We start from the raw sequence: 12,024 nt of genomic DNA, 5'->3' as shown, positions 1-12,024 counted from the left end.
TGCTGTTCATTGTTGCCTCCCTCCTTCATTGACTGGACATGGACCCCTTGGGGGGCTGTTCAGCAGTGAATGTCTAACATGAAGTCTGGAAGTTTCAGCTTTTCAGGCGTGATGCTGACTGAGGCCTGCTTTGTAGTGGTACATAGCAGGGATGTGCAGTGGGTGGGGAGGCAGGTGAGGTGAGGGCAGCTGTAAATGGCAGAAGAGAAGATATGCGAGTCTTGATCATATTTTCAAGATGGGGAGGGCACAGGCACCTTTTCAGCAGCTTTGCTTCTGTCCACAGCTCAGCAGCTGAGGTGCTCTGCAAAGCCATGCCTTGGCAGAAGCGGTGATGCTGAAAGGGTGGCTCTGGGAGAGCCCAATTTTCTTGGGGGCCAGATAAAGATCTTCCAGGGGCTGCATCCAGCCTGCGGGCCTTATGTTTGACACCTCTACTCTTAGACACGCTTAGAACTAAGGCTTTCTGAATTGATTGGGGTTTGCTCCCAAGTAAGTGTGTTCAACTGTGCAGCCTTAATGTAATATACAGTTCATGAACCTGGGAGCTACATGATAAAAGGATGACTGGCTAGACATTAACATATGCCCCAGGCAAATTTCTCACTTTGTCACTGTGAACACTGTTTCCCTAAGTTGTGCAACTGTGCACCTCATAGTGGAACTCTGCACAGCTCAGAGCTCAACTACTCAGAAATTGACAATGACATGGTGATGTCATCACCAAACATCTAGAAGCCCCATCCTGCTGTTGTGCAGCCATGAAAGGGTTCTGCACAGCTCACACATTTCTGATAGAAAATGCTGCCTGTGAAGCTTCTTTGAAAATAGGGCCCTCCCTAAGCCCTCCCCCCCCCTGCTGATCATGTCACTGTTGCAACTGTAAGAGAAATCCTGAGACTCCATTATCCCTCAACTACAATTCTGATCCTAGGGTATATAAAAGGGGGGAAATAGAACAAATGAGATTTTAACAATAGAGAGGAAATCATTCAGGAATAATTATTATAGCACTGTGGGTTCAAGCTTTTGTGAAAAATATTGTATGATACTGAAATTGAGAAAAGTTGGCTGTTCATACTGAATATCACATTGGATTCTTCTGGAGGGATGCAAGCTTGCTTTCTTATATGATTATACTGCAATCCTATACGTCTTACCTGGGAGTCAGTTCCATTGGACACAGTGAACTTTACTTACATATGCAAAGGATTGTGCTGTAAGTAGACTTTTCAGTGCAGATGATTATTTTAAAAATTATTGTGCATGTGTGTCTAGTAATTTTGAAAAGCATTTGATAATTGTGGTTAGCATATTTTGAAACAAAAACATTCTACATATATATTACTCTTCCTAATGATATGTGAAAATAGTCTTTTTAGAGATCTCACATTATCATTTAACTCTGTGGATCTGCACTTGCAGATTTAAGAAATGTTACAAAGCAAAGCAAAACAAAAACCCTCTCACATGCACAGCTTAAATCTAGGCCCTGTCTCTTACAGCACAATCTTATGTATACAGTATATGCAGAAGTGTCCCATTATGTGCATACCTGTGTCTAGGATGGTTTAGGTGCTGCTGTTTACTGAACATCAAATGAGCAAATAAGACTTAAACATCTATACCTGACTGAGACTATTGGTTCATGTTCCAGTCATTGTTCTGGCTCTCACACTGCACTACATATGGGCCCTTTTGATGCTGAGCTATATGGCATAGAGTGGGACAGAGCAAGGCACATCATGAGCTTGTCATTCAAGGCACTACAAACACTGCCTATCAGGTTTCTCTCCTTGTTGCCTCTGGGCTATGTGGTTAGAGTGCTGTTGTAGGAGGCCTGATCCTGATTTTTGTTCTTGCTATCTGAACTTACTTTTACCAGCAGGACCCCTCCTCCAAAAAGTGTACTTTGCCTTGTGGAGGCCACATCTCCTTGAGGTGGAACTCAGCCTTGTATCTCTACTCATCTTGCTCTTTTCCTTGGAATGATTGGGCATTTCCTAATACTGTCTGCTGTTTGGCTCTTCCTTATGCATTAGAGCCACCTGCTTCCTTTCAAAATGCTACTTCTCTTTGCAGAGATGGCTGTCATGTTGTATGTGTGTAGTGTTAAGCACTATTATTTCCATTGCAGAACCTGAGTTGTTCTGTTGGGAAGCCTATGTGTTCTCTTTTAGACTCTGTGCGTGCGTGCATGTGTAGAGTGACAACATAGGGTTGCTCCACCATCACTGTGTGTTTGAGTGCTGCCTTCCATGCCCAGCTGATGTGGGGGCATCACTGATACCTAACATATAGCATAGGACCAGGATACATTGAGGATCATTTTTCCCCATATAACCTTGCACATCCCCTACATTCTTCAGACAGGGCCCTCCTTAAGACACCACCACCATGGGAAGCCAATGGGCAGCAGCAAGATGTAGGGCCTTTTTGGTTGTGGCACCACACCTCTGGAATCAACTGCTGGAAGGTCTGAAGATGGCCCCTACTTTGCATGTTTTCCAACAAGGTGTAAAAACATAACTATTCTGCTTGGTGTTTGAGGAGAACGGGAACTCTTAGAGGCCCTTTCTTTAAACCAATACCTACAGGTCTTTGTTGCTGTTTTTTTTGTTACTTTTTTACATTCTTAATTGCATCTGTATTGTTGTACATAATTGCTTTTAATGTTTTTACCTGAAAGTTTTATTATTGTATTTTATTACATTTTATGTTGTAAACTGCTTTGAGCACTTTGAGCTTTTAAATAAATAACCATGATTGCTGCAGAATTGCCAGGGATGCTGTGGAAGTATCTTATTGGTGATGCAACATTAGCTTTTGTGTTGGTAGCTATTATGCTGCTGATTCTGTGATTTTTCCCCCCCTCAGGATTGCTTTAGCCCTGACATAAAAACCACTCTGTGTACTAACCCTGTAAGGTAAAACACTACCTGAAATATGATGAGCTACCCCTTCAACATCATTCTGAATAAACTCAATGACAAATATTATAGTTTTTTTTTCCTGCCTCCTTCAGGGGTCATAGTAAGTATCTAAGGCTGACAACAGAGTTAAGCCATTTCTGCCCAATGTTGCATATACGCAACAAGCATCAAATGTGTACTCTGTGGACTGGGCAGAAATGGGTTAATTTCTGCTATAATTCTGCTTTAAGAACTCAGAGTTAATTTTTGACTTTGGCACATAGAGAGCCACTTCCAGATCAGTCAGTGCCAGCTTATTAGGGGGCCCCAGGCAAAAGCACCATTAGGAGCACTTAGGCACATGGGTGCTCTCCCCAACATATTCCCCCCAACTTACCATTGACCTTACTTCTGAGGAGATATGCATATGATTGTGCTGTGGCACTTGTTTCCCTGAACCTTTGCAATGTTTCTCAAACTTTTTAGCCCATGACCTGCCTACCTGTCAGAACCTGCCAGAAGTGATGTCATTAACGTGGAAGTGATGTCATAGCCAGAAGTGACATCATCAAGCAGGAAAAAATGTTAACTATCCTAAGCTGCCATCCTACCCAGGAGTAAAACCCCATTGACTATCATTGTTAAAAGCACATACATTGTAGCCTGTTGAAAGTACGGATCTCCCCAAGTGCCATGTTGGCATTAAGTCTAATGTACTGAAAATAAAATATTGAAATAAAGGGGACCCACCTGAAAGTGGCTCGCGACCCACCTAGTGGGTCCCGACCCACAGCCTGAGAAACAGGCTCTTCAGCCTAGAAAAGCCTTTGGGCCTCTTCAGCCTAGAAAAGAGACGCTTGAGGGGGGACATGATTGAGACATACAAAATTATGCAGGGGATGGACAGAGTGGATAGGGAGATGCTCTTTACACTCTCACATAATACCAGAACCAGGGGACATCCACTAAAATTGAGTGTTGGGCGGGTTAGGACAGACAAAAGAAAATATTTCTTTACTCAGCGCGTGGTCGGTCTGTGGAACTCCTTGCCACAGGATGTGGTGCTGGCGTCTAGCCTAGACGCCTTTAAAAGGGGATTGGACGAGTTTCTGGAGGAAAAATCCATTATGGGGTACAAGCCATGATGTGTATGCGCAACCTCCTGATTTTAGGAATGGGTTAAGTCAGAATGCCAGATGTAGGGGAGAGCACCAGGATGAGGTCACTTGTTATCTGGTGTGCTCCCTGGGGCATTTGGTGGGCCGCTGTGAGATACAGGAAGCTGGACTAGATGGGCCTATGGCCTGATCCAGTGGGGCTGTTCTTATGTTCTTATTATGTTAAACAGCGTCCTACAGTGCAGTTGCATACATGCCTTTCCAGAAGTAAACCTGGAGGAGGTCGAAGGACCTCCCTCTCTGCCGCCTGCCTGCGCGATGGCAGGTGGAGGCCGCTAGGTGTCAGGCGTGAGCCTCAGCAAGGGTTAACGCCGGGAGGGGGCAAAGGAAGGCTGGTGTCAGGCCCACCCTCGCTGTGCCACGATTGGCGACGTCGCCTGCCTGTCAAGGTGGGAGGGGGGCCGCTGCTTGGGCCGTGCTGGGGTCGTGAAGGGAGTTTTGGAGCGACCATTAGGGCTGTGGGCGCGCGGCTGCGTCCGTCTCTTGCTCCCCGCACCCCCTCGAGGCGCGCGCAGCCCGTTCTCTTCCCCCTCAGGCTCCCCCATGGAGACTGCCGCCCCCGCGCCCTCCGGCCCCCCGGCGGCTCCCTTCCCCCCGCTCTTCCCCCCGGGGCTGCACGGCATCTACGGCGAGTGCCGGCGGCTGTACCCAGAGCAGCCCAACCCCCTGCAAGTCACCGCCATCCTCAAGTACTGGTGAGTGGGGCGCAGTGGGGGGCTCGCTTCCAGAGGCCCTGTGGGAGTCTTGGGGGGCTGGAGGAGGCATGGGTTGTGTAAACGAGGAAGGCTTTTGGGGGGAGAGGTATCTGGGTCTGGTGTTGGAAGGAGGGCCCGCTGGGGCTGGCTAGTGGAAGGGTTGGGGGTTCATTGATGCTTCTGGTATCTGAGCTGGAGGAAGGGGGTGTAAATGGGGAAGGGTATTTAAGGGAGAGGTATCTGAGGTGGGTCTGGGAGGGAGAGCCCATTGGAGCTGGAGGAAGGGGTGGGAAGCGGTTGATGAATCTGAGAATTGGGGATAACATGGTAGCACAGGGAGGTGTGTGTTTCTGAGCAGGAGGGTTCATCTGCTTAAACAGGGTACTGTTTATCTGTGACTTAGGGTTGACTGTGATTTGGGTGGGGGCTGCTGATGAATAGGTCTGCTTCTTGTAAATCTGGTGGGGGTTTTAGTTGGTGTATGTAAGATGTGTGGCATGTGAACTAAGTTTGCTAGAAACCTGGCTGGGTTGCACAGGGTCTCCGTGAGATGGTGTGAGTTTTGCATGTGAGTTGGACTGAGAGAGCATAAATGGACATATCATCCCCTTAAGTGTGCAAGAGTTTATTAAAACCAGTCTCACATGTCTATTAAAAAAAAAAATTGCAGGTTTAATGGAAGATCTTTGCTTATATTTAGATGTTTTTCTTGTAAGTCAGGTGTTTTGTATACTGAACACTTGCTGATTGCATTTTGACCACAAGTAATGCACACACTTTGAGGAGGCCCCTAAATGGGACTTAAATCCTTGTGCTTAATAGCTTTGTAACATGTTTGTGTTATACCTTCACAGAAGTGTGTTCCTTTTTCTTTATCTGTCTTGTCTCTCTGTTCCCATCTTTCTGTGTTACTTCCTTTTTTCATATCTGACTTAATCTATGCTTTCATCTGTTTGGGCTTGTATGACTCTAGTTCTCCACTGCCATTCTGGCACACACAGATACACACTCTTTCTGCAATCAAGGTAAGTGCACACATGCATTGAATACATGCTGGGCAGCTGTTTGTACATTGGTATGTAATGCATGCATTCACACATTCTGAGACTTAACATATGTATAGGCTGTCTTTTGGTCTGCATGCCCAACTCCCAGTTCTCCTCCACCAAGCGCCTCAGCTTACCTGTAAAACTCATTCCCTATTTGTAACCTTTCCTTACTGCTTAGTTTGCTCCCCCAGTTTGCAGTCAGTAATCTTCTACCTTTCTCACAACTCTGCATTTAGTCTGAATTGGTGTCTGTTCTGGAACTCATACCTTCCTGTGAGGAGCAAAGAAAAACATAGACCTGAGATAAACTATATATGAGAGCTTTGTGTCTTCATCAGTAACACACTGAGGGATGAAGTGAGACTTTAGTGTACAAAACGGAAAACATAGTGTATGCATGTAAGTATAGGAGCATGTGATGCATATATAGCATGTTGGCTGAAGAGGATATGCTACCACATGATGATTGAGTGTGCATGCGTGAGTAAACTACAGAGAACATATATGTGTATTAGGTTACAGAAAACATGCATATTTGTAAGGCAAGAAAATCATATCCACAGCTTGCTGGGGGGGGGGAGAGTGCAGAGAGCTACAGCACAATCCTATACATGTACTCAGTTGCAAGTCCCATTATTAGCTATTAGGAAAGTGTATATAAGATTGCAGCCTTTGTCTCTCCTCCTACTTCTACATGGAGGCAGATGTTACAACTAGAAAATTGATGATGAATTGGCTGGGAGAAGAGAGAGAGAGAGTTTCTTGCTGTATGGGTTAGGCACTTTTCAATTATGAAGGAAACCTAGATGAGGTGATTTCTGTATATTTCTGAGGAGGGCTCAGTGAATGCCCCCCCCCCCAGTGAATTCGCAAGATGAAGTGCATGTCCCATTGTCTGCATCACTGCTGGACAGTTGGATAGTTTTCTGGGTGGTGAAAACCAGAAGCAATTCTGAGGAGCTCCAGAAGGATCTCTCTAAACTGGCAGAATGGGCAGCAAAATGGCAGATGCGTTTCAAAGTTATGCACATTGGGGCAAAAAATTGAAACTTCACATATAGGTGAATTCAGTGGTTCTCACACATTTAGCACTAGGACCCACTTTTTGGAATGCGAATCTGTCAGGACCCATTGAAAGTGATGTCATGACTGGAAGCAACATGATCAAGCAGGAAAATTTTAGCAATCCTAGGCTGCAAGGATTCCCAGGGTAGCATCCTAGGGTAGCATCAAGTTTAATATATTGAAATGAATGGGGACCCACTTGAAATTGGCTCACAACCCACCTAGTGGGTCCCAGCCCGCAGTTTGAGAAACACTGGGCTAATGGGTTCTGAGCTATCTGTGACAGATCAGGAGAGAGATCTTGGGGTGGTGGTGGACAACTCGATGAAAGTGTCGATCCAATGTGCAGCGGCAGTGACGAAGGCCAACTCTATGCTTGGGATCATTAGGAAAGGTATTGAGGACAAAACTGCTAATATTATAATGCCGTTGTACAAATCAGTGGTAAGGCCACACCTTACTTCACACAACTGGAGTATTGTGTCCAGTTCTGGTCACCGCATCTCAAAAAGGACATAGTGGAAATGGAAAAGGTGCAAAAGAGAGCAACTAAGATGATTACTGAGCTGGGGCACCTTCCTTATGAGGAAAGGCTACAGCGTTTGGTCCTCTTCAGTCTAGAAAGACGCCTGAGGGGGGACGTGATTGAGACGTACAAAATCATGCACGGGAAAGATAGAGTGGGTAGAGAGATGCTTTTTACACTCTTGCACAATACCAGAACCAGGGGACATCCACTAAAATTGAGCGTTGGGAGAGTTAGGACAGACAAAAGAAAATATTTCTTTACTCAGCGTGTGGTTGGTCTGTGGAACTCTTTGCCACAGGATGTGTTGATGCCATCTGGCCTAGATGCCTTTAAAAGGGGATTAGACAAATTTCTGGAGGAAAAATCCATTATGGGTTACAAGCCATGATGTGTATGTGCAACCTCCTGATTTTAGAAATTGGCTGTGTCAGAATGCCACATGCAAGGGATGGCACCAGGATGAGGTCTCTTGTTATCTGGTGTGCTCCCTGGGGCATTTGGTGGGCCGGTGTGAGATACAGGAAGCTGGACTAGATGGGCCTATGGCCTGATCCAGTGGGGCTGTTCTTATGTTCTTATGATAGTATTGGGCCCTTGAAGTACGTAAAGAGGAGGAAATAATAATGAGAATGTTCATATGTTCTTCTGAAAATTGTTACTCCAATGTTCAATAGACTCCATATTTTTGCTAATTTTTCTGCTGTCATTACTTCTCAGTGTTTAATATGTCTGTGATAAAAGTGATTGACTATTTTATTAAACTCGGTCTCAAGTTTTCTGTTAGTAATTATACATATTCTTGTAGCTGTTAAGAAATGTGTAACGAGTTCTAAAGTTGCAAATTTCAGATTCTTGAGATAACCAAATACCACAACCTGTACGGAAGAGTATCTGGTAATATTTTGGATTGTTCTTAATACTTTCCTTTCTGAAACATGAGCATTTCTAGAAACTATGTAAATGATCTAGTCCTAAAATATTGTGTATCTAAGACGAGACTATTTAGAGCTTATCAGTTCATTTTAAATGAATCTAGGAGTCAGGTGCAACCTAAATTGTAATTATATAAATTTACTCAAGTGAAATATTTACAGAATGCTTATCAAAAGTGTCTCATAACCATTCTAATTTATTTGGTGAAATTTCATTTTGCATATCCTGAAAGCTCATTTTCTAAACCTTGGAGGACTTGGTCACTTGCTTATAAAGTGGTAACAGGGTTTTGAATTCTAGCATGTAAGGGTCCTGGCATAGATCACTCACTGGTGAACTTTGGTATCTTAGTTGAAATACAGGATGTAAAAATGCCTTTTTAGACTGGCGTACTAGAAGATTTGAGGAGGGCAGTCCCTAATCTGGTATAAAGAAAGGGAATGAGTGGCTTGATCTGCAGTTATACATTGTGTGCATGAGCACCTGGCTGGACTTAAATAGGTGGAGTAGGGGCAATGCTGTGGATGAAGGCTGAAAGAGCTGTGAAGCAATGAATGTAGTATGTTAGTCTCCTGTGTAATAGAAGGCTGATGTGAGAGCAGAAAGCCTTTGCTGTGTTAGGATGTTGCAGGTATTCATACTGTGTATGTCAGGTGTTCCAGGTAAGCTCATGCTGAGGGCAGGTGGAAGTTGCGTAGGCTTAAGACTACAGCTTTGTAGTCTGATAGCATGAAGGGAAAGACTGGGTGGTTTTCTACAGTGGTGTTGTCCAGGATTTACTTTCTATGGCTAGTTTTGTTATCTGAGTGTCATCTGTATTCATCTGATATGAACATCTGGAATTGAAAAAAAAGTGAAATTGCCTTTCTCTTCTCTTAACAGAAATCCTATTGACAGAAAGAGAACAGTTTTTGGTAATTTGTGCAACAGTTTTTGCATATCATGCAGATTCTGAACCTTTGTCTTGATGACAAGCAATGCTGAAAATCTATATTCAAATATATACTGTATATTCAGTGTTGCTGACTGTTTAGAGATATTTTCAGTTAGTATTTGCAGATACTGAAGAAAACCAAAATCAATATAATTGCCTCTAAAAAATATTATTGTCTTTGTTGGCCCATCAGTTTAGTATTTAAAGAATTAAAAAAATTATGTCTCATTAAAAAAGTGTATCAAGGCAAATTGTTTTCTTAATTCTGGTACCACTTTGTAAACCACATGAAGGTGCAAGCCTCACAGGTTAAGAACCTCTGTAAAAGATACTGTTTGCAACTAGAAGAGAGACCATCAGGTTTGTACTAAGGACGGGAAACCATGCTAGACTACTAGTTTGCATCTTGTTCTTTACAGTGTCATGCTTAACGTATTGCACAGCTGAAAAATACTAGTAATGTAGTACTACCCTTCACTTGTTTGTGGACAAAGATTTTTTTCCCTCTGAATTTGTGGTGTGAGACAAATGAAGATTTATGCTGTGATTTCTTTGGCTACCTTATATGAAATTAGCAAATCTTTCTTGAACATACTGTGCTGTTAGTGTTACTGTTGTCACTTCTAGAAGTGAGTGCCACAGATGTGGTGCAATACGTTGTTGGAATTTGCAGCAAACTAACTTACATTCTTGTTCAAGAATCTTAATTCAGAATTGACTTGTGCTCTACTTCTCATGCATCTACTAGGAATAGGAACGTGCAGTGATGTCCTCTGTCAGTATGACTGCATTTATTGATGTCAAATGGGGATATCCAAGAGTTCTTTCTTGGCTCTTCGACTTTACTGTACAAGTAGGTAGTCTATGTGGTCATAGAATCCTGGAAAAGGAAAGAGTGGGCTGTACTCCTATAACATTCATATGAACAAACATTTGAGAGTTATGACAGCAGTTCTCTCAAACAGAAGTTTGTTCTTCTGTTCCTTCCATAATTTGACATCTCTGTTGAATAATCCTGGAAAGTGTGAGCTTGGCCTCAACTATTTCTGAGGGAATTGGGGTAGAGCAGTGGGTCCCAGACTTTTCAGCATTGGGACCCGCTTTTTAAAATGATGCTGTATTGGGACCCACGTAGCTTTACGAGACTAAAAAAAAGTGTTTAACTTTACCAGCTGCTCAGTCCTCTGTTTTTATTCTATCTACTATGGTAAGGACTGCTTTCTGGAGCATTTGAGCGCCACATTTATGTATTGGGACCATTCTGGTGGCCTTGTGTTCCCCTTTGCAGTGAACTGAAGCACATTCAGCCACTCACGAGTAAACATGTATGTGTGGCTCAGTTTTGTTTTTCATAGGGCTCCATAATTTTCCTTGTCAGCTATCAGCTTGTCACTTTAACAGCCCATCAAAAATCAAGTCCCTACCCATTGGGGGTCCCAACCCACAGTTTGGGAACCACTGGCGCACAGTGATGTGACTTTTGGTTCCCACAAAACTATGTAAATAAAAGCTAAGAAGTGTAATAATCTTTTATTGGTGAGAACTTAGAAGTCTTTGCTTGCAGCAGAGCCATGTGCGAAACATAATCTGTTTCAGCAGATGTAAATGGTATTGCTGAAGTTGCTTTGGCATGGAGTAGTACAGTATATTTCCCTCTTTTGGGCTAGGTACCTAAGCTGCTTCTCAGGCAATAAGCAATACCACATGGAGTTGGTCACCTGGAGATTGTCAAGAAATGGATGAAAGACTGCCATCTGGTAACCCAAGCATCTCTGTTCAAAACTTATCTGAGGATGTTAATCTTCTTCAAACTTTCAGTGACATAGCCCTATATCTGTGGGAGACAGTCCTTGCACTTCCTGAAGAGTTTCTTTTTCTTATAACAGCTGTTTTCTTTGCCTAGTAAAAAATGCTTAGGCAGCTGCTAGCCTAGTTCTTATTCTGCTACCTTGTCCCATTGTTTCTGGTATTCTCTTTATCTGCCCTATCTTCCTATTGCAGCTTAACATGTTCTTGAATTTGGGTGTGGACTGTAGCTTTGTGTCGGTACCAGTGCCCTTTTGAGTACCCCTCACCCACCCACCCACCTGCACCTTACAAAAACAAGTTGGGGAAAGCGACTGCCAGATGTAGACCTCTTCATGAGGCCACCTCACACATTGCAAAAGTTCTACAAAGAAGTCATTTATGATTGCTGGGAAACCATGAGTTGCTGCCTTCTAGCATGTCTTACAACTTTGACCAAAAAGTGCACAATCATTACCCAGTGACTGTCCAGCTGAAAGTTGCATGCTTTTTTCTGACTTGTGAGGCAAGCAACTTGATCAGGTGAGAGCCTAATGCCTAGATTTCTTCTGATTTCAGAGACCAAGTTTGCATGGTCTGCAAAAACTTACCTGACTGTTTAGCCATAACAAAGATAGGTATGAGATGCAGCTCTCATTTGAGCCATATCTGATTTTGTTATGAGGAAATCCTCTTGCATACTCACAGGGTAAGCATGAAAAAGCAAGCACTCTACTGCTTTTTGCATCTACCTCTTTCCTCTGCCTACAGTTTGGGCAGACAGAAGGGAAGCCAAGCAAGATAATTGCTGCTACTGCTTCTACAAGTCCTGGCTGGTCTTTGTGGTATCAAGTTGCAATGAGTGTGCATGATCTGTCTGGGTTTCTTTTTGTCTGGATCAGGGTTGCAAGGAGGAGAATCTTTAGGAAGCCAACCCATGGGTT

The 12,024-nt window shown here is 43.5% G+C and overlaps 1 protein-coding gene across 2 annotated transcripts in view; it reads left to right on the top strand.

Annotated features, from left to right (window-relative positions):
* Window positions 1-4,496: 4,496 nt before the first annotated feature.
* The window catches only part of SUFU (SUFU negative regulator of hedgehog signaling), a 105,151-nt gene continuing 97,623 nt past the window's right edge, over window positions 4,497-12,024 (top strand). The window contains exon 1 of one of the 2 annotated variants that reach the window (XM_066620809.1): window positions 4,497-4,785. In XM_066620809.1, the coding sequence (XP_066476906.1) occupies window positions 4,634-4,785 (152 nt within the window). In that variant the 5' untranslated portion in view covers window positions 4,497-4,633. The remainder of the gene's footprint in view (window positions 4,786-12,024) is intronic. The other variant, XM_066620808.1, reaches the window with a different exon arrangement.

The sequence above is a fragment of the Tiliqua scincoides genome, chromosome 3 (genome assembly GCF_035046505.1).
Source record: "Tiliqua scincoides isolate rTilSci1 chromosome 3, rTilSci1.hap2, whole genome shotgun sequence".
NCBI lineage: Eukaryota > Metazoa > Chordata > Lepidosauria > Squamata > Scincidae > Tiliqua > Tiliqua scincoides.
This window is presented reverse-complemented; position numbering and strand designations above follow the sequence as displayed.